The sequence below is a fragment of the Microtus pennsylvanicus genome, chromosome X (genome assembly GCF_037038515.1).
Source record: "Microtus pennsylvanicus isolate mMicPen1 chromosome X, mMicPen1.hap1, whole genome shotgun sequence".
Lineage (NCBI taxonomy): Eukaryota > Metazoa > Chordata > Mammalia > Rodentia > Cricetidae > Microtus > Microtus pennsylvanicus.
Window position 1 is genome coordinate 53066399 of NC_134601.1, and position 23424 is coordinate 53089822.

Here is a 23424-nt window from a genome sequence, read left to right on the forward strand (position 1 = left end):
TTCCCTGATAGAAGCAGCTGGAAAAAAACAGGAAGTAGGCTGGGACAATTTCTCCAGCTCAGTGCTGTCATTGTTATGCTCTCTAATATTCCTATAGCCTCTGTTTACTTATTAATTCAAGAAACATTTCCTGAGCACAGATTATGAGAACAGATTGTTGACAGATGCGGCCACCTTCTCTGCCCTGAAGCAGCTTCAAAAACAGCTTCTTCATTAGGCCAGTGAAGACACATTTGCTTTGGTGAAGTCCCCGTTCCTGGGGGAATACATAGGCTCAAGGGCTTCGTTCCTTCGCTGGCTTAGGAAAGAAATGGGTCATCTGAAGGAGAAGCAGAAGCCATCCTGGGGAGGCAGAAGTGAGGGACAAAGAATGTGCTTGGCAGAAGTTGTGAGCTATAGGTGATTTCAAGCTGTTTCTGTGTTTAGCAGTGGCTTTATAATGATATACATTTAGCTCCTACACAATTTGTATAGAATAACTATAAAATAGGAAAGTCAACTTGGATGCAATAATTTATGTGTGAAGAGGAAGAGATGCACAAAGGGACAAAGTGACATTCTCAGTGTTGCGTGATAATTTACAAGAATCATCTCCCCCAATTTAAGGAATTTGTAATTTTCCTTTTTTTGTTGCTGTTTTTTGTTTTTTGAGGCAAGTCTCACTATGTAATCCTGGTTGGCCTGGAACTAACACCATATAGACCAGGATGACCTTGAACTAACAGAGATCCGCAGGCCTCTGTCTTCTAAGAGCTGGGAAAGGTTTGTGTCAGTGCTCCCAGCGCTTTCATTTCCTTTCTAGTGCTCCGTTTAGTATACATTATAGTGGTTCTCAGCCTGTAGGGCTCCACCCCCTTGGCAAACTGCTCTCTCCGAAAATGTTCATATTATAATTCTTAACAGTAGCAAAATTACAGTTATGAAATAACAACAAAAAATAATTGTCTAGTTGGGGTTGCCAGAACACGAGGAACTGTATTAAAGGTTGCAGTATTAGGAATGTTTAGAGCCACTGATACGCTACTTTAGAGCCATGGACTGGTGGTTCAAGTATACAAACCCAGTCATTTGGGATGCTGTGGCAGAAATTATAAACGTCAGGCCTGCCAGAGCTACAGAGGGAATTTAAGGGCAACCTGAGCAACCTAGTAAGACTGAGTTTCAAAAGTAAAACTATAGAAACAGAAAGGGCTGGGGCTATTGCTCGGTAACAAAGTGCTTGCCCAGCATGCACAGCACCCCAACTCCTGCACAAAATAAACGGTCCTATCTAAACACACATAGGTGTAACCTTAAACTGTCCATTCTGTTCCACGGATCGAACCCTCCTTGGAACAATACTGTTCTGGAGATTTTTTTTTTCGAGGCAGGGTTTCCCTGTTTAACAGTCATAACTGTCCTGGAACTAACTCTTGTAGACCAGGCTGGCCTCGAATGCACAGGGATTCACCTGTCTCTGCCTCCTGAGTGCTGGGATTAAAGGTGTGCGCCACCATGGACAGGCCTCTGACATTTTTTTTAAATGAAAGAGCATGCTTCTTTTTGAGGACCTTGTGATGTGTCAGTAAGGCTAATTCATCAGCCTAACACTAGCCTCGTTGTTACTGCGACAACATTGCTCAAATGCTATTAAAGTTTGTTAATTTGTTGACTTTAAGGAATGGGAGTTATGCCAGATAAACTGTGGTCATAATGAAAGTAGTGCAAAGGTATTCAGGGGGAGAATTGCAGCTCCATAAAGAAGAAAGGCGGGCCCAATCCAACTCGTTGATGGTTTTGAGAAGTTGCTGTGATAATCTGAGGGCCAATGGGTTCCAGAAGTCTAGCTTAGCATTGTGACAGCCAGGACCAGCTTTGCTCCAATCTTACCAAGTCCTTACCTTGTGACACATTTCCAGATCTCCAAAAATGAACACTAAGTCTAAAGTTGTTTATTGAAATTTCCTGTGGAGTAAAATGGGTACAAGGCAGATATGACGGCATATGCTAAGAGCACCTATTCAGGGCTCTCAGGCAGGAGGATTGCTTGAACCTACCTAATCTTTCAAAACCAGTCTAGATAATGCAGTCAGATCAGGCCTCAAATTCATAATAAAATAAAATAAAATTGTGCTGTCCTGTGATACAATTTTTGGGGTGTATTCCCAAGACAGTGTTTCTCTGTGTAGCCCAGACTTGTTCTGTAGACCAGTCTGTCATCAACTCACAGGGACCTGCCTCCCAAATGGGCCTCCTGAGTGCTGAGATTAAAGGTGTGCACCACCACTGCCCAGCTGTGATACAATTTTTCTATTAACTACATATGAATTTGGAGAGTGTGGTTTATGCTGGGCATGGTGGCACAGACCTTTAATCCCACCACTGGGAGGTAGAGGCAGGTGGATCTCTATGAGTTTGAGGCTAGCCTAGTCTACAAAGAGAGTTGCAGGACAGGCACCAAAAACTACCTTCTTTTCTTATGCAGGGTCTTGCTGTATAGCCCGGGGCTGATCTTTTTCCTGCTGTGGTCTCCTTCATGCTGGGATTACAAACACGTGCCACTATGCCTATCAAGAATGTTTGTTTGTTTATTTATTGGTTTATTTTATTTTTGGTTTAGGAGGGTGTTGTTTGCTTGTTTGTTTAAATTTATTTCACGTGTATTGGTGTCAAGGTGTCAGGTACCCCTGAAACTGGAGTTACAGGCAGTTGTGAGCTACCACATGAATGCTGGGAATTGTACTCGGGTTCTCTAAAAGAGCAGCCGGTGCTCTTAGCCACTGAGCCAATCTCTCCAGCCCCTTATTTATTTATTTTTTAAATAAACCATTGTAAAGCTATGCAAATAAAGTTTACTGAGCCCTTTGTAAATTAGGGTATTGGGAGGTAGAGGTAGAAAGAATGGCCTCTAATGGTCATCCTCAGTGGTATAGGAAATTCGAGGCTTTGCCTTAAAAGAAAAGAATGAGGAAAAACTATGTGACTTTTTGTTTGTTTGTTTTTGACACAGGATTTCTCTGTGTAGCCCTGGCTATCCTGGAACTCTCTCTGTAGACCTGGCTGGACTCAAATTCAGAGATCTGCCTGCCTCTGCCTCCCAAGTGCCAAGACTTTTAAGGTCTGTGCTACCACCTGTAACATGAGGGCCTACTTGTTGGGGTTTCTGTCCTGCCCAGTTCCCACAGCTGGTAAGCCCCAGAGAAAAATCACACAGAGATCTCTGTAAGTTATAAACTGATTAGCCCATTAGCTCAGGCTTCATATTAGCTCTTATAACTTATATTAACCCATTTTTCTTGTCTATGCTAGCCAAATGGCTTGGTACATTTTTGGCAGGGTAGGTCACATCTTCCTTCTTCTGTGGTCTGGGTAGGACTGCAGAAAGACCTTCCTTCTTCCCAGAATACTCCTGTTCTCATTGCCCCACCTATACTTCCTGCCTGGCTACTGGCCAATCAACATTAATTTAAAACATGATTGACAGAATATAGACAATTCTCCCACACCAACCACCACCCTGCTCTTTTATTCATTTTTGGTTTTTCAAGACAATGTTTCTCTGTGTATCTCTGGCTGTCCCGGAACTCACTAGACCAGGCTGCCTCAAACTCTCAAAGATTCCCCTGACTCTGACTCCTGAGTGCCAGGATTAAAGATATGAGCCACCACTGCCTGGCTTACAACTTTAAGAAAAAACCAAACCTGAACAAGGTGGTGTCTGACTTCAGTACCAGCACTCTAGGAGGCAGAGGCAGATAGTTCAAGGACAGTCTTGTCTAAGTAGCAGAGAGTTCCAAGCTGGCCAGGGCTACATAGTGATATCCTGCCTAAAAAAACAAATAAACAAAGAACAATAACAAAAAAACCAAGAGAGATGACAAAGTGGTTCGGTGTGGTGGCTGTAAACACCTTTACTCTCAGTAGAGGCAGGTGGATCTCTGCTTCTACAAAAGTCCACCACTACAAACAACAAAAAGAAAAGCCAAAGGAAAAAAGAAAGGAAGGAAGGACACATTATTTAATGCCGAATATCAAGGAAATTATTTTTTTAAAATAATTTTTTGAAAAAGATTTATTATGGATACAGTGTTCTGCCTGCACATACGTCTGCAGGCCAGAAGAGGGCACCAGATCTCATAATGGATGGTTGTGAGCCACCATGTGGTTGTTCAACTCAGGATCTCTAGAAGAGCAGGCAGTGCTCTTAACCTCTGAGCCATCTATCCAACCCAGAAATGTTTTTTTTTTTAAATTATCATGTAACGTCAGGAAAGTCACTTTCTCCCTTTGCTTATCTTATCCTCCTCTCCACATATAAATTATGTCACCCAAACTGCCTTTCATATTTTATAAATAAGTGTCTAGATCAGTAGATTTCTATATGGCTTAGTTTCTGGTATCCCTCCTCCCCCTTTTCATCATCCTCTCCCCCTTTCACCGCTTAGAGTTGTCTATGCTCAATATCTTCTCTCTCCTTGACCATCTTCTTTTTCTGTAGCAGGCTTTTTCTTTTGGACCACCAACTAGCTCCCAAATCATAAAATGGAGACTTACTATTTTTGAATGCTAGGCCTAGTTTAGGCTCATTTCTGGCTAGTTCTTTTGACTTAACTCATTTCTCTTTATCTACCTTTTACCTCATGGCTTATTACCTTTTAAATTTCTGTGTATATACTTTCACTGCTTCTTGAAGTCTGGCTGGCTAGTAGCTGCCTAGCTTCTTGACCCAGGCATGTCACTCTTTCTCACCTCCTTTTTCTCTCTTTAGTTCTTCCTTCTCTCTAGCCTAGATTTCTCCTCCTATTCTCTCTGCCCGCCAGCCCCGCCTATCCTTTCTCCTGCCCAGCAATTGGCTGTTCAGCTTTTGATTAGACCAATCAGGTGCCTTAGGCAGGTAAGCTGAAACAAATGCTACACATCTTTACATAATTTAACAAATGCAGCCTGAACAAATGTATCACATCTTTGCCAATTGTCCATGTGCTCCGAAGACCCATTTCCCTTTTTCCAATGGCCTCTTACTATCTTTTTCTTTTGGAATATACCAATTCTCAATGGTAAGCACTTCATATAGGACAGAACATATGGTATTTGTCTTTTGGGGCCTGGATTACCTCACTCAATAATGTTTTCTAGAGCCATTCATTTTTCTGCAAATTTCACATTTCCATTCTTCTGTACCACTAATTATATATACATATACATATATACACACATGTATATTACATATATACACAATATATACATCACATATATTTATATCACAATATATACACACACATATTTTCATTATCCATTCATTGATGAACATCTAGGCTGATTTTATTTCTTTGCTACTGTAAATAGAGCAGTGGCTATAGAAGTATAGGCATTGCTATTGTAGGGTGTGGGCTCCTTGGGCCATATGTCCAGATATGGCAGATCTGGGTTATATGGCAGCTCTGCTTTGAGCTTGTTGAGGAATTTTCAAATTGATACCTTGGAATTGGAGTTCCGGGTGACTGTGAGCTGTCTTTTGTGGGTGCTGGGAATTGAACCGGGGTCGTCTTGAAGAGCAATGTACTTTCTTATCTACTGGGCCATCTTTCTAGATCAGATCAATGTTATAGTTTTAAATATTTATCTATTTATTTAATTTGGTGTTAGGGATGGAGTCCAAGGCTTCACACATGCTAAGCAAGAGTTCTACCAAAGAGCTATACTTGCAGCCCAAGTTTCTTAAATTATTTTCATTAATTAATTTAAGAAACATCACTATAAACCAACCAATTTTTTTTCTACAAATTTGTTGAAGTTAATAAAAGTCTTTTCTTAGCCTGGGCGGTGGTGGCGCACATCTTTAATACCAGCAATAGGAAGGCAGGGGCAAGCGGAGTTCTGTGAGTTCATTGCCAGCCTGGTCTACAAAAATTGTTACAGGACAGCTGGGACTGTTTCACAGAGAAACCCTGTCTCAAAACAAAACAAAAAGTCTTTTCTGTCCTACTCTTGTTTTTGGTTCTTTTTAAGACAGGCTTTTGCTGGGTGGTGGTGGCGCACGCCTTTAATCCCAGCAGTTGGGAGGCAGAGGCAGGGAGATCTCTGTGAATTCGAGGCCAGCTCAAGCTGCAAGAGCTAGTTCCAGGACAGGCTCCAAACCTACAGAGACACCATGTCTCAAAAAACCAAAAAAAAAAAAAGACAGGGTTTCTATGTGTATGGAAAAGCCGGGCATGGTGCATCTGCAACCGCAAAACTGGGGATGGAGGCTCCGAGACAGGTAGATTCCAGGGTCCCACTGGTTAGCCAATCTAGCTAAAATAAGCTCCATGTTGAATGGAAGCCTCTGTCTCAAAAATAATACAATAGAAGAGCAATAGAGCAAAAGAGCCAACGTTTACCTCTGGCCTCCCCACACACATGCAACATGTAAGATATGCACACACAAGTGCATACAAAGGCATGCATTACACAGGAACAAAGAAAAAGAGGAAAATGTCATAAAAATAGTTAACATGCCAGGCAGTGGTGGCACACACCTTTAATCCCAGCACTTGGGAGGCAGAGGCAGGAGGATCTCAGTGAGTTCGAGGCCAGCCTGGTCTATAGAGCCAATTCCAGGACAGCCAGGGCTCTTACACAGAGAAACCCTGTCTCAAAAAACAAAAGACAAACGAATAAAAAAACCCAATAAATAAATAAACGTGATCATTATAAAAATAAAAACGGGGATGTGCTATTTTCAGGAAAACAGATAAAAGTGAAAAAAGCCGCATTTAAAAAACCAAATACCAAACCCAGCACTCAACGGGACAGAGACGGGTGGATCTCTGTGAGTTCAAGGTCAGCCTGTCTACAAGAGCTACTTTTAGGACAGGCTCTAGAACTACAGAGAAACCCTGTCTTGAAAAACCAAAAAAACAAAAAAAAAAACAAAAACAAAAAACAAAAAAAACCCAAAATTCAAATACCACATGAAGACTCTATATCTAAAAAAGGAAAAAAAGAAAGAAAGAAAGAAAGTAGAGGAGGAATATCTGGGAAGATAAAGGGGACCAGCAAGAGAGGGTGAGCATGAGCAAAGCACTGTATATACAGATATGAAAATGTCATCATAACAAAGGCCATTATTTTGAACAATTAGTACATGGTAATAATAGAGATCACATGGTAACGAGTAGATGATCGCAATAGTGCTTGTTGATTTCTTTAATTTTTTTGTTTGTTTTTTAATTCCATTTTTTTCAAGACAGGGTTTCTCTGTGTGGCTTTGGAGCCTGTCCTGGCACTGGCTCTGTAGCCCAGGCTGGCTTCAAACTCACAGAGATCCACCTGCCTTTGCCTCCCGAGTGCTGGGATTAAAGGCATGTGCCACTACCACCTGGCTTTAATTCTTCCTTTTAATACATAATTTATTTTATGTTCATTGCTGTTTTGCCTGCATGTATATCTGTACGAGCGTTTCATATTTCCTGGAACTGGAATTACAGATAGGTGTGAGCTTCTCTGTGAGTGCTGGGAATTGAAATCAGGTCCTCTGGAATAATAGCGCTCTTAACCACTGAGCCATCTCTCCAGCCCCTGCTTCTTAATTCTTAATCTCTGCACCTGTAAATTCGATTCCTTCGTCTAAGGTCTGGATTTCATCCTTTACCAAATCTAGTGTGGTTTCTTTCTTTTTGAAACAAAGTGTTACTGTTCAGTACACAGACCAGGCTGGCCTCGAACTCACAGAGATCCTCTTGCCTCTGCCTCCTGAGTGCTGGGATAAAAGGCGTGTGCCACCACTGCCCCGACAGTGTGATCTTTTCATATGTACATATTGTAAAGGTAAAAATAAAATGCTACAGATCCCCAAGTGGCTGCAGCAGCAGAAACGCTGCGGGTTCCAAAGTGGCAGCAGGCAGCAGGTCCCTGGCAGGGATGGTGCATGAGACCATGCCGCAGGTCTCTGAAGGCATGCCATGCAGAGTGAGGTTGGATATTTATTTAGTGGGTTATGGAAGTATGGCAGGGAAGGGGAGAAGGAGAAGAGCAGAGATAGAGAGAGAGGAGAGACAGAGAGGAGAGAGAGAGGAGAGAGAGAGGAGAGAGAGGGAGGGAGGAGAAAGAGAGAGAGAGAGAGAGAGAGAGAGAGAGAGAGAGAGAGAGAGAGAGGGGATAGATAGAAGCTACTTCTTCAAGAGGGAGATAGAAAAGGAAGAGATTCAGGCTACAAGCAGGAAGGAAGGTCTGCCTGCCTCAGCGGGGGGGGGGGGAGGGAGTGGGCGTGGCTTGTCTCTTAAATAGACAGGACAGACCATTACACATTTGACAAACTTTGTCTTTTCAAGGTCTTTATTCCATCATTCATTGTCCTGATACTGGTGAAAGGGTTTGTCAATGATCTTCCAGCCAGGTTAGTTGTGCAAACCTTTAATTCCAGCACTGGAGGCAGAGGCAGGAGGATCTCTGTGAGTTCCAGGCCAGCCTGGTCTATACAAGTTCCAGGCCAGCCAGGGCCACATTAGTGAGATCCTGTCTCAAAAAACAAAACAACAACCAAAAAAAAAAGGAGAGTTGAGGAAACGGAAAGAGTTCACGAATAAGGATTGATGGGACAACTTCTGAGGGCTTGATTCAGCCATGTGTTCTCTACAGATCCAGGACACAGCTCTAGCCAGATCTTAGGGGAGGGAGAACAGTCAAATGACATTTTGCTAAAGCTAAGACTAATGCTATCATGCATTTTAGTCCCATGTTCAGCAAGTCACTTGCCCATGACAGAGAGCACTTGTCAGCTAGTGTTCTGACTTTCAGGAACTAATTTCATTAAAGGGAATAATAGTGAATGCAGATCTATGGCTATTAATATCTGTGCTGGAGTGAGAGCTAGGATGGGTAGTCGCCAGTCTCATTAGAAAATTAACTAAGGCTTTAATCCCAGCACTCAGGAGGCAGAGGCAGGAGGATCTCTGTGAGTTTGAAGTCAGCCTGGTCTACAGAGCAAGTGCCAGGACAGGCTCCAAAGCTGCAGAGAAATTCTGTCTCAAACAAAAAAATCTATAAAGTTCCACAGAAAAATCCTCATCAGTGTTTCAGGAATTTGTGGGAATTCACTTAGCTGCCCCCTCAGCTTTTGCTCAAACTAACTTATAGACAGAACCCTCAGATTTAAGATCTTCTGGACTGTAAGTTTTTGAAGTTATATTTTAGTGTTTCTCAAATTGTGGTCCATGGACAATAGTGACAGAAACGCTCTAGGTGTTTTTTTAAGAAAGTAGTAAGACAGGACTGGAGGCAAAAGCCTGCAGTCCCAGCTTTTTGTCATGTTGAGGCAGGGGAATCATGTGTTCAAGTTCTGCCTGAGCTACAGCTATGCTGTGAGTTTAAGGTTAAGCCAGGCAATTTAGTGAGATCCTCTCAAAACAACTTTCAAAAAGGACTCAGTTCTTGGTGAGCATGTGTGATCAGGCCCTGGGTTCAACCTCTAGTATCGTCAAAAAGAAAAAAAATAACAGTAAGTGTGTGGGACAGACATAGGCCATTTATTTCAGTGTGAGGCATCAGATAAGAAACAACAACAAACAACCTTCTAAATCCAAGACGTGTGTGTGTGTGTGTGTGTGTGTGTGTGTGTGTGTGTGTGTGTGTGTAGCGTATAGTGCATTTTGGAAACCAAACACTGGAGGGTCAATGTTTTATTCCGACTTTAGAATTTTATGTTTGAATGTTTTCTTATGTTGGCTTAAGTTGTGTCTGTTTACTGTTCATTTGGCAAGTGTACAGAATATGGTTTAGTCATTAGACAACATTTGTTATATATGCATAGAAAAATATCTGGAAGCTTATGATGTTTGTAAACAATGCCTCTGAGTAGTAATAGGGGATGTTCTTTATTTCCTTTTAGTCTTGTTTTATTTCTCTCACTTTTTTCTTCCTTGATTTAAAAATACCCTTCCCCTTTCTGGCTTCAATTTCCCCATCTGGGAAAGAGAGTTGTAACTTTGTGAACTTCAAGAGCAGGGTCTGATAGGGTGGTCAGTGACTCCACACTAACCCCTAGCTTCCCCGTCCACCAATAGCATAAACTGCATATATAAATAACCATGTTATATTTTTACATATATTTACCTTGAGATACCCAGCGACTGTTTTGATGCCAGAAAAATGATTCCGTTTGTTCTCAAGGACCGGGAACAGAAATAACCCACTATCTACAAACCTTAAAAGTTCCCCCTCTCTTATTAGCCTTTAAAAAAAAAGCCCTCCGCGCCTATCTCTTCCTACTGCAATAAGACTGTGAACCAAAAAGTCAGGGCGTGGCCACCCCGTTCTCCCTCCCGGACATCACCGCCCCTCGCACTGCTTTCCTGCATGGTGATTGGCTGAAAGGAAGAAAGAACTCCGCCCCTGGTCTTATGACTGGAACCCCAGCCTCGATTCTTGGCTTTCGCGGTGCTGTGGTCGGTGGTTGCCAGTGCTTTCGTTTTTCCCGGGTCTGCAAGGGTGTTCGTAGCCATCGCCTGTCAGGTCGTCGCCTGCCCCGCGGGATCATGATGCCCTTCCGCCTCTCTCCGGTTTCGGGCTCGGGGCTCATCCTGTTCTGTCTGCTCCTGGGTGAGTTTTCGGGCCCTCTCCTTTAGTGTCTTCAGCTGGGCCCGGGGGGAAGGGAGGGGGAGTTCAAAGGCCACAACCTGACAGACTGGTCTGCAGGGAGGCATTGAGAGACGGAGCAGCTGACACTGGGCGGCGGCGGCCGGCGGCCCGAGGCGCGGGGCGGGGTGGGGGGGGCGGAGGGGAGCGGGGTGGGGGTGCCTTGAGCAATGACCTAGAGAAGGCCTGGCTAAGGGATGGCCTGCTAGGAGGGCCCTTGAGAGTAACAGCCGTGCAAGTAAGGGGTTGTGGAGGAGAACGGCATCGGATTAGGCCAGAGGAATGAAGAGTTCGAGACACCAGGCATGGACGGAACAACTTGGAAAACAGTCTGGGGGAGCAGGGGAGCAGACACCGGGGAGTCTGGGTTATTTGTCTCAGGGAAGAGTTTTGAAGATGGTGGAAAAACTATAGCCTGAGAAAGGAAATTTGGAACCGACGGAAGACGTTGTACCCCTGGGAAATTGTTGGGGGTCAGAGTACAGGGTTCAGATATAGGACAGTAGGGCCTAGGGGGCGGAGACAGCGTTGGGGACTTTCTAGGTGAGATCCGAGGCTAGGAGAGAAGGTGACAGGATGGGGAACGATGTGGGGGTTTAAGGATGGTCTTGGAGTTTTTAGAGCAGAGGGATCTAAAGTAGCTAGAGTAACTTACTGCAAAGAAAATTTATACCTAACCTCCGGAGACAAACAGGATGAGGGAGAACTTTGCGGGGCGGCGTGGGGGGGGGGAGTGAATATCCGACTTATAGGTGGGTTTTTTCTTTCCCCTGTAACTTTTTGCTGCTTCCTCCCCGCCAGACTCCGACAGAGAAATCCCTCCTAGATGCTAAAGCCGGGGGAGCTTCCAAGATGGTAGTTTGTGTATCTGACTTTTGTATCCCACCTCCATTTTTTTTTAGAGCCTCTTGGTTTTTTTTTTCTCCTTTCCCATTGCAGTTGACTTATTTGTGGTTTAAAAGTGGTAGGTAATAGCCTAAGGATCAGTGGTAAGAGGAAATGGGTTAAGGTTGCTTGTGATCTGCCCCAGTAGACTAACATAATAGCCTAAACTTGAACTTTGATCACAGTGTGTCCTCCTGACCTGATTTACTCTGCTTGTTGCTACTCAGTGGCTCTGGCTGTTTGTCCTTTAATAAAGGGATAGAAGGTAAAGACCCAGATTGGAATGGAGTAGAAATAGGTACATTTGTAATTCACATTTTGGTGGAATAGAATCCGCTGGAACAGTCTGTTCTCACCAGTGGGCATTTGGCAATATCTTGTAGAGGCATTTAAAAATTTTCCATAATAGCTTTTAAGTTTTTTATTTTTGAGATTGTACTGAGATTACATTTTTCTCTTCCCTTATCACTTCTAAATTCTCCCATATACCTCTCCCTGCTCTCCTTCATGATCCCTTTTTAAATTTATTCTAATTTCATGCATATATGTATTTGTATATACATCTATACCCTAGAGGCAGTTTTGCATGTCCCACAGGGCGGTGTCTAGTTAACAGAAGCCAGGAATCCTACTAACCTGCCTGCAAGAACGGGACAGTGCCTCTCAGAGTTATCTCCAGCCTGGCGTGGTGGCACCTCCTTTAATCCCAGCACTTGGGACATAGAGGCAGGCTGATCTCTGAGTCTAGCCTGGTTTACAGAGGAGTTCCAGCACAGCTAGAGATGTTACGCAGAACAACACCAAAAGAAAAGAAAAGTTATCTCCTTTAACACATTAGCAGTGGCAACTGTGAGGAGCCCAGCTTCAGAGCATGGCACCAGAGGAGTTTATCCAGTAACCCTGAAGGACCTTGCGAGGGAGCCTCTGCAATCACACCTTTCTCCAGCAGTACTGAGCTCTTTCTCCTTTTCACTCTCAGCCTTTTGCTTATATACAGTAGAATTTTCCAGAAGCTACATAATACGTGATGATATCACCCCTCCACCATGACTCCAGTGTCCTTAACTTCCATTTCTAATACAGAAGTGCCAGCAAAATATAATTCACCTAAACCAAATCTCTGGGAGGTCTTCCAGAGATGGGACATTCTGACTCTAAAACATTTGCAGGTCCTTGATCTGGCCTAGCTGATCACATTGTGTAAGCAACTCCTTGTATACTTCTGAAATTGGGCTGTGACACTTCATTCGAACCCTTACATGGGGAGCACTTGCTGCAGGCTGGCCGACCCCACAAGAGGCTTGTTTACAAGAACACGTCTGACAAAAGCAGCTATCAACCAGTAATTCCCTGCCAATTGAATCTGCACCAACACAGTGCTGTTATTGTTCAGAGAAAGAAACATAGTTGACCTACATGTTTGCTTTTGTGCCATTAATTTTTTTTAAATGAAATCTTTCGGTTTGTGTTTACAAAAGCAGTCCTTGCTTGCCGCGGAAAGTTAACAGGTGAAACAGTACATAGAAGAAATGCTCACACCTAGTGAATCTGGAGTTACTCGGTTCATCCTTTTGCGTAGTTTCCAAAGCTGACTCCCTCCCTTCCCAAGTTTATTCAGAAAGGGATGTATAGGAGCAATGTGTAACAACATAGGATTCAAGGGTAAACATTTTCTTGAGTTATCTTTTTTTTAATTTTATGTAATGTTTTGTCTGCCTGCATGTCTGTATACTACAGGTGTACCTAGCACCTGTGGTAATTTGAAGACGACAGCATTTATGTCCCCTGAAACTGGAGTTTCCATAGACGGCTGTAAGCTGCACTGGGAACCAAAACTGGGTTCTCTGGAAGAGTGACCACTAAACCACCTCTCCAACCCAGGATCCAGTTTTTAAGTCTAGCTGAAGCCAGGCGGTGATGGCACACGCCTTTAATCCCAGCACTCGGGAGGCAGAGGCAGGTGGATCTCTAAGTTTGAGGCCAGCTTGTTCTACAGAGCGAGTTCCAGGCCAGCCAGGAATGTTACACAGAGAAACCCTGTCAAAATCTGCACTGCTGTTCTTTCTGACATCTCTTGATTTTGATGTGAGGTTCAAGATTCTGTGTGCCTTTTGCTTCTAAGAATTTATCAAGCCTTCAGTGTTTTTTCTTTTCTGGATTTTGTGTTTTTATATTTCCATGTCATAATGGACACCCAATAATAGGGGTTTGAAAACTCAGTAGGCACTTACTGTGTGCCTGGTACTTACCTGAATGCCAATCCTGAATGTGTGCTCTCATTACCAGTAGTGCACTGGTGTTTCATTTGCAACTTCCTAACTGTCCCAGCTCTATTAGTAGCCTCTTAAAAATATCTACTTTAGCCAGGCAGTAGTGGCGCACGCCTTTAACCCCAGCACTTGGGAGGCACAGGCAGATCTCTGTGAGTTCAAGGCCAGCCTATTCTACAGAGAGAGCTCCAGAACAGCCAAAAATGTTACACAGAGAAATTATGTTTTGAAAAACTAAAAGGAAACAAAAACCCTACCAGGTTGCGCCTATTCCTTGGTTGTAGAACACTTGCACAGAATGTAAGAGACCCTAGGTTGACTCTCCAGCATTGTGAAAAAGGCATATCAAAATCCTTGTTTTAAATAAGTAGAGAAAACATTTTTAGACTTTAGATTGGTGTTTCTTACAGAAATTTATTCATTTATTTGGATTTTTGAGTTCTGGGATTAAAGGCATACACCACCACTGCTCACAAAAAAAATTTCGCTGCCTTTCATTTGAATGACTTATAACCAATGAAAAACCATGCTGGGGAAAAAAGTCTGAGTTAGAAACATGAAAAGGGCAACAGGTGAAATTCTTTTCCTAATATCATTGCTTAATTATATTTCCTTAGTGACAGAATTCTGTGGTCATCGATTTTTATAACTAGCTTAACTTCGGTTTTTTGTTTTTCGAGACAGGGTTTCTCTGTGTATCCCTGACTGTCTTGGAACTCACTCTAGACCAGGCTAGCCTTGAACTCACAGAGATGCACCTGCCTCTGCCTCCTGAGTTCTGGGATTAAAGGCATGTGTAACTATGCCTGGCTTAACTTCTGATTTTAAGGGATTGAATGAGACTTTTAAAAAAGCTTCAAGGCCCCTCTTAGGGCTAAAAAAGCTTTGATGAGCATCCTGAGTGTAGTCCAGGTTGGGTCGCTCTCTCCCCCAGATGTTTATTAACTGCCTATTACATTCTAACCACTACAAGCAGATGAAAGGGAGACAGCAATGGACAAGACAGTGGAGGGTCTGCTGTCATAGGATCTCCATTGTAGAGGGGGAAGATAGCCCAACAGGTAAACAATAACATTTTCAGATAGTGACAAGGGCCATAACAAACAGGAAGCAGATAATGAGGAATGAAAATGACTAGGTTAGATAGTTGGGCGGTAGGGATGCTCTGTGGGTTTATATTATGTGATCATAGGGCTTTCTAGGATTGAGTGACATTTGGTAGCAACCTTGCTGCTGGAAGGAGGTCCGTCTTACCTGTTACTATTTGAGATAATATGGGTGGGGAGGATCTGGAGGAGTTGGGGGAGGGGAAACTGATCAGAATATATTACGAGTTTTCAATAAAAATAAAAGAAACATAAAAGAAATTACTTAAGCTAAAAAAAAGAATAAATCTTGTCTCCCAAAATCTTAGGTTACTAGCCTATTTTCTGTTCTTTACCTTATGGTGTTAGTCTCTGAGAGGATACGATGACCTTAGCTGCTGGTCTTCCCGTAGCCTGTGTAGCACCAGGCCTAGTGGTTAAAGGTCAGTAAATTTTTGCTGGGGATATTCACTGGATACTGCAGATAAGATGGTGAATTAGGCCAGATGTTTTCTGTGGACCATAAAGGCTGTTTCCCAAAAGCTCCTTTGTGTCTTTGGATCAAGAACTTCCAGGGGCTGGAGAGATGGCTCAGTGGTTAAGGGCACTGACTGCTCTTCCAGAGGACCCGGGTTCAATTCCCAGCACCCACATGGCAGCTCACAACTGTCTGTAACTCTAAGATCTGACAGTTCATACCAATGCACATGAAATAAAGTTAAATAAACCATAAAAAAAAAGAACTTCCAAATCGGTGGTAAGAATGCAAGATAATTATAGGATAATGTCACATGACAATTCTAGTCTCTCTTACTTGTGCTCCTTCTTGGAGGTTAGGAGTGACCAGGGTCTTACTATGCAGCGCTGGAACTCAAACTTAGAGATCCACCTACCTCTGCCTCCTTAGTGCAGGGATTTAAGGGGTGCAGCATCACATTTAGCTTCATTGCTTAGGCATGAGGATTAATGTGGAGAACTGGAAGGATTTGGTGAGAATTAGGTTTTCTCAGCCAGCTAGCATCTGCCTCCTGGAGAGCATCAGAAAGACAAAATGTTAAGCACGGTTTTGTTGTTACTGTTTTGTTTTCTACAGTCTTAGCACATTTTGTTTCCCTGATAATGTTGAATTCCTGGTTCAGATAAAATTTGTCTCTTTGTAGTAGAGATACTTGAAAGGACAGGCTTGACATTAATCCATTATTATTAGTCTTTGGTTGGCATATCTGATATATATCAGATCTATTCTGTGTATCTAGCCTTCTTTCCCAGTAATGTACGGTGGACTTTTGTCTGTAACCTAGCATTGTTTCGTAGCACTGGAGCTAACTTCAACGACCCGGGTTCAGAAAGGCTGTACTTTCTAGTCACAATTTTGTACTGAAGTGGCCAGAGAGTCTTCAGTTCCAAAAGTGTATTATGATATTATGAGTACTTGTTGGTATCCCACTGTGCATTGCAAAAGCACTCTGGAGGTCTGCCAAATGCAGCTCAGCAATAGGCACTTTCCATTACTGCAAGAGTCGTCTACCTACTCTCTGACCTTAAAAATAATCAAGGAAGTCATTTCATGGTGTTTAGAATAGTATGTTTTGTTAATTTTAAATGTTGCTTTTCGCATGACCAACATTTATTGCTTAAAACCTTATTATTTTCTGTCATAGCAGACCTAACAGAAGGAAAAACGTGAGGCCCAATAAACAGGAGCAATTCTTTGGATGGAACTTACAAGAAGGCCATCCTTAGACAGGGAAGAAAGCATTGTCCTTTATGTCCTACTTTTTTTTTAGTGGTCTCATTCCTTAGCCCAAGCTTGCCTGGAGCTCACTGTGTAGCCTGGGCTGGCCTAGAATTCATGACCTCAACCTCCTGAGTGCTGGGATTGTAGGCCCTGCCCTGTTTTGTATAGTATGTGTGTATACTTATACATATATGTGCGTGGTACGCATGTGGAAAGCAGAGGACAACTTGCAGGAGTTACTTATCTTTTGTGGGTCCCAGGGATTGAATTTAGGATGTCAGGTTGGTACCAAGTACCTTTACCTGCTGAGCTACCTTCCTGGCCCTATGCCTTTTAAGATTTGGTTTATTCTATATGTATGTTTTCCTTGCATATATGTCTGTGTACTGTATGCATGCCTGGTGACCTCGGAGTTCAAAGATAGATTTGGATGGTTGTGAGTACCATATGGGTGCTGAGAATTGAACCCAGGTCGTCTGTAAGAGCAATGCTCTAACCACTGGGCCATCTCTCCAGCTCCATATGCCTTCTCTCACCCCCACCCCCCCAAATCCCTTTTGACCAACCTCAAGGTAAATGGGTAAAGTTTAGGATAGGACCTAATATGATGAAAGTAAAGACACAGCTTAAGATGGGAAGGGTCCCTTTCTTTAAGCTCCATTGTTTACTGAAAGGGAGGCTTTTAAATAGGACGTCTAACTTGCTTGGAAAACATCTCTTAGCTCTGAGTGTTGTTTATACCCCATCGAAAACCCGTTAGACAAATAGACACTGTAATTCTTGGCAGGGTAACTGGCCAGAGTCTCACAGCTAGTAAGCGTGGCTTCCTGAGTGGAATTTTAGCTTCTCAGGTCCACAGATGGTTCTCTTCATTGCTTCATTATATTGATTTTGAGGTCACTGTGTCGTATAAATTTTTTATTCTTATTTTCAGTTTTAAAATTTTTATCTCCGTGTTTTGCATGCTTGTATGTCTATGTATCATATTTATCCCGTTACTTGAGGAGGCCACAAGAGGGTGTTGGATCTCCTGGGACTAGAATTAGAAACTTCTGTGGGCTCTGGGAATCGAACCTGAGTCCTCTGGAAAAGCAACCAATGCTTTTAACCACTGAGCCATCTCTCCATCCCCTCTTGTATGATTTTTTTTTCACTATCTTCCATCTATATTTCTTGTTTATTTGAGACAGGGTCTCCATGTAGCCCTGGCTGTTCTGAAACTCTGTAGACCAGTCTGGTCTCGAACCCACAGAAATCTACCTGCCTCTGCTTCCTGAGTGCTGGGATTAAAGGCATGCACCAACACTGCCCAGTAGGCCTTTGTTTTAATCTGTGTACCTTTCAGGTACATTTGGGCCAAATAGACTTGAAAAAAATCTAGCCACTATTTTTTTTAATACAGTACTTTGTGTTTGGGTAACTGTGGCTGAGTTAGTTCTAAATGAACCTCTAAATGACCTGGTTAGAGCAGTACCAAGAAGATAATTGCACTCGAATGTTGACTTTTGAGGCATGACCCTTTTCTTTTTCTGTGTATGTATGTATATATTTGAATTTATTTTTGTTTTATGTGCACTAGTGTTTTGTCCACATGTATATCTCTGTGAGTAATTTGCACCCCCGGGAGTTACAGACAGTTGTGAGCTGCCATGTGGGCACTGGGAATTGAACCTCGGTCCTCTGGAAGAGCAGCCAGTACTCTTAACCACGGAGTCATCTCTCCATCCTTTCTTTTCTTTTGAGAATAAATTTTCAGCTCTATAATCAGATATTCCAGAATATATTCAGCTGTGGCTTTTAAAGGCTTTCTAGCCTTTAAAATAGTTTGGATATTCTAAAAATCACGCATAGCAGTTAAATGTGGAATTGACTTGCTAGAGACATTGTACTCAAGTGTAACATTTCAAAATTAATCTTTTACTTTATGGGAAAAGCATTATTGCTAGCTTGAAATCTGAGTCACAGTTTATGGAAAGCTGTCATGAGGTTTGAGGCAGCATCCACAACATTGCTAAGTTCATGGTTTGGAAGGCCAAGAGAACCGGCTCACCTGTAATTAGACTCAGCTGGATTTCAGGTCCACGTTGCAGGGTATTTTAATTTTGATGTAATCAATCAGTATTTATTGAAAACCTAATATCTATTCAACACTACTAGGAATGATAGGAGATAGAGGAAAAGTAATAGATCTCCTCTAATGTGACAGACAAGATAGATGACATTCATAGAAAAGATACACTTCTAGGGACTGGCTTAGATAGGATCTTATGGTTATAGGTACAAATTGGAATTCAAATGAGTGATGGAAACACTAGCAAAAGAGAATCTCTCTCCACATATATCACTCGCTCCCATACTCTAGTGTTTTATTAATAACAAACCGCTTACTGTATTTCAGTTTCCACAGCGTACTTAGTTTGCTTCGAAGGGACAGTTCAAAAGTGCTGTTTTAGAGCCTTTGCTGGTAGGCGAGACAGGCTTCAATGATAGAAAATGATTATGTTGAATACTTATTCAGTGTATTTATTGGCCATTTGTAGTTCTTCATTTGAAAATTATCATTTGTCTGTATAATAAAAAATCTTGAAAGAATAAAAAATAAGGGTAATCAAGATACTGTAAAGTCAACTGAGATGTACTAATATGCACTGTGGACAGCTCTGTAGGGCTCTTATATTCTCAGGAAGTTCTCAGAGAAGTGACTGCTAACTGAGAGCTGGATAGCATGCAAGCATGGGGTCTGTGGGGTTTTTCCTTTTTTTTAGACAGGGGTTGAGGGGGCTTACTATCCTAGACTACAGCCTTGAATTGATCTTCCTGCCTCAGCTTCCCAAGTGCTAGGATTTACAGGCATGCACCCAGCTTCAGTCCAGGTTCTCAGTTACAAACAAGCAGCAGAAAGAAAACCTGATTGATTTGAAACAGAAAGGGAATTTATTGAAAACAGTGGGGCAGGGTTAGGGAACACAGACCTGTAATTCCAGGCGGGGAATGGAATTCTTAGCTAGCCTGGGAAACTGAGTTCAAGGCCATTCTGCATTGTTTAGCCAATTGTCTGACTAGGTGTGGTGGGTCACACCTTTTAATCCTGGCACTTGGGAGGTGGAAGCACTTGGGACTGAGTTCAAGGCCATCTTAGGCTACTTAGTGTGAGGTGCTGCTGCCTTAAAAAGAAAGGGGAAGAAAGGAAGAAAAGACTTTTAAAATAAGCAGACAAACCAACTTCCCACTGCCAGATAGCAATAACAACAAGCCCTCAAACTGTAATGGGACATTTGCATACTCCCTTGAAACCACAATTCCACTGTTAGATAAATACTCAATACACACTGGTATACCAATACACAAAGAATGTTTACAACAGCATTAGGGATGGGCAGATTGAAAACCTTCTAGCTGTCCGTCTACAACACCACAGATATATAACAAGATCACCCCATAGTCAGAAGCAGTATAATAGAAATAATGAATTAATTGCAGTTACACACATCACAGTGAATCTAAAGAAGCCAGACCTAAAAGATAGCATAGTAAATTGTTGTTTATTATCAAGCTAAAAAGCAGGCAGCAGTATCTACCTTGTTACAAGTCAGGGTAGCATTTTACCGTGGAGCTATAGGAACTTTGAAGGTATAGTCAGCCTTCTTTCTTCTCCCTAGGTTGCAAATTCACAAGTTCAATCAACCATGGATCAAAGTATGAGAGAAAATCATAGTATTTATTATGCTGAAGTATAGACTTTTTGGTTGCTGCTACCTAGACGACATAGTACAACTATTTACATCACATTTACATTGTATTATGTGAGTGATCTAGGGAGGTTTTAAAATATATAGGAGGGTGTGGATGGGCTAAATGCAAATACTTTATACACCATTTTATGTCAGGGACTATAGCATCTGTGAACTTTGGTATCCTCTGAGAGTCCTGGAATCTGTTGACTCTGTTCCCATGGATACTGAGACTGTACTTGGAATGTTCTGCTTCTTGAAGGAGGATTCATTTACTCATGTAATAAAAAATGCTTTGAGCTGTACTTAGCACTGAGTACATATTTTCCTTGCATGTTATGCTGTATATGTAACATTTTAATAACATTTTGCTTTTTTAAAAAGAGAGCAAGGGGTGGTCATGTAGTTGAGTGCTAGCACACTTGCTCCCCAGTTCAATTTTCAGTAACGAAACCACAAAATAAATAAATAACGTATACAAATAGAAAAAGGTGCATAGATTAAATTACTTAGAAAGAGGAACTCCTTTGGCCGTGTGTACCAAAACTTGATTCAATACTGAATTGCACTGTTGCTGGATTGCACTGTTATGACCAAGTGCAAAACTTCAGCTTCTACCACTGGCTAATGTCACCTTTTTCCTGGGCACTTGAACCTGCCAAGCCATCCTTAACCATAGAATGCTTTATCTATAGCTGGGGCTCCAGTCTCAGTCCTTGTACTTTATAAGTCTGGGGTGGAATTCTTGGTTAGGAACAGTTTAGCTGTAAGGGAGAGTGGGAAGAAGTGCACACCATTTTCAGTTTGGATAGCACAGGAATGTGGGCCAGCCGTTAGAATCAAGCTGAAGGGTGCAGCTATTTCACATTTACAGTCTTTCTTGAGGAAGATTTAAGCCAGCAGAAGAAAGTGGCTCTCAAGTGCTAGACACAATAGAAGCCACTCTGAGTGGAGTGTAGCCTTTGGGCCCATTGGAAACAAGTTCAACCAGATTAAATAAAGGGTGTGTTCTGGGAAAATGGTCTGAGTGATTGAAGCCATAGGGTGGGACAAGATTAAAGATTACTTTGAAAATCAGACAGGAATTAAATTTATTTTGGGACCCAGTAAAAACGTTTAAAAGGGAGTGTTGGAGAAGGAGTGGTGTTTAGCAGTGTGTTTCAGGGACTCCCGGAGGGGTGGGAAGTACTGGAAGGATGGAGTGGTAGACTGGGAATAGAAGTAGGACCAAAATGCCAGGCTTTGCCTTTGTTTTCCAAGGTACAGGTTGAGGAGACAGCCCATTGGAGGAGGAAGTGAAAGTGAATCTGGTTTTTGAAACTGCTGAGTGAGCCTTGCTGGTGCTGGTGGCCTTGCAGAGGTGGCCAGGTGTGTCTGGGGGCCACAGGGCAGTCTTGTTTTTAGGCTTCTGGAGGTGCGTTAGCTACTTTGAGTTGGATTCTAAGTGATAAATGAACTAACTCCAACCTGAACTCTCTTCTGGGAACCTTTACTTTCTTACCTTGGGCAAATTGGTCTGATCACTATCTTCCACAACTTCCTGTCACTTTAAAGTCTTTGAGAAGAAAATAGTTATCATGAGACACTGTTTCTTTTCTTAATTAATTTTTTTTTCCAGACGTCGCTTCTCTGTGTAGTCCTGGCTGTCCTGGAACTTGTTCCGCCTGCCAGGTTGGCCTCCAACTCATACAGATCCGCCTGCCTGCAGATATTGTTTTGTGAGACCATCTTTCTTTGTACCTTAGGTTAGTTTTGAACATGTAATTCACATTCCTCAGCCTCCTTTTACATTTTTAAAATTTAATTTTAATTTTATGGGCATAGGTTGTAATGGTAAAAATGCTGAAGGACCCCAAGTGGCAGCAGCGGGTAGCGGGCCAAAAGACCTCGCTGCAGGTCCCCGAGTGGCGGCAGTGGGCAGTGGGTCCCGAGACTACGAAGGCAGCCAGTCCCAGGCAGGTAGCCCCCGAGTGTCCAGGAGGGGCAGAGAGTCCCAGACAAGAAGCTGCATGGCGGATGAGAGACCGAGACAGATAGGCATGTCATGCAGATTGAGCTTGGATATTTATTTAGTGGGTTATGAAAGGGAAAGGGGGGAGAAGGGGAGAAGGCAGAAGAGCAGAGAGAGGCAGAGGTGGGAAGAGGGGGGAGGAGAGGAGCCACAGCACCAGCTACTACCTCTTAGGGAGATGGAAAGGAAGGGACTTGGGCTGCAAGGGGAAGGAAGATCTGCCTGCTTTGGGGGAGGACAGGGGAGGAAGTGGGCTGGGCTTGTCTCTTAAAGGGCAGGACAGACCATTACATAGGTGCTTTGCCAGCGTATGTGTCTGTGTACCACTTGTATTCCTGGCGCTGGCCTAGGCCAGAAGTGGCTATCAGGAGGTGGAGTTACTGGTTGTGAGCCACCATATGGTACTGGGAGTCAAACTCAGGTCCTCTGGAACAGCATCTGGTGCTCACAACCACTGAGCTATTTCTCCAGCCCAGCCTTTTTTCTTAAAAAAAGTATTTTAGATTTATTTTTTATGTATATTAGTGTCTTGCATGTATGTAATTATGTACCCATAAAAGTCAGAAGAGGATATGGGACCCCTGGAACTGGAGTTATAGACTGTGAGCTGCTATGTGAGTACTAGGATTTGAACCCCTGACCCCTGCAAGAAAGAACAGGCGTTTTTAACTGCTCAGCTATCACTGCAGCCTCATGCCTTAGCTTCCTGACTGCTGGGTTTGTAAGTGAGCACTACCATGCCTGGCTTCTCAATTATTTTCGTAATAGCTTTGAGTGGTTTGAGTAGAACAAGAATATCCTTTATTTTTAAATTGATTTTAAGTAATACATAAACATAAAATTGTACGCAATAAAATGGGGTATTATGTTGATACATATGAGTATTGTGTAATTTTAAAGAATCAGGCTAAACATTGATCCCTGGTGCTGCTCATTTCTTCATGGGGAAAGCTTTGAAAGACCTGTCTTTTTGAGACATTCAGTACATTGCTGCTGTCTCTAGTCGCCCCATTGTGTAGTGCCGTGAAGCACGTCTCTCCTAGCAGTCCTAACTGGAACTTCGTTTCCATTGATTGGCATCTCTCCACCCCTTTTTCTCATCTACTCTGCT

The 23424-nt window shown here is 42.7% G+C and overlaps 1 protein-coding gene across 3 annotated transcripts in view; it reads left to right on the forward strand.

The window, feature by feature from the left end:
* Positions 1-10356: 10356 nt before the first annotated feature.
* Lamp2 (lysosomal associated membrane protein 2) overlaps positions 10357-23424 on the forward strand; it is a 55384-nt gene continuing 42316 nt past the window's right edge. For all 3 annotated transcript variants that reach the window (XM_075958478.1, XM_075958479.1, XM_075958480.1), the window contains exon 1: positions 10357-10557. In XM_075958478.1, the coding sequence (XP_075814593.1) occupies positions 10359-10557 (199 nt within the window). In that variant the 5' untranslated portion in view covers positions 10357-10358. The remainder of the gene's footprint in view (positions 10558-23424) is intronic.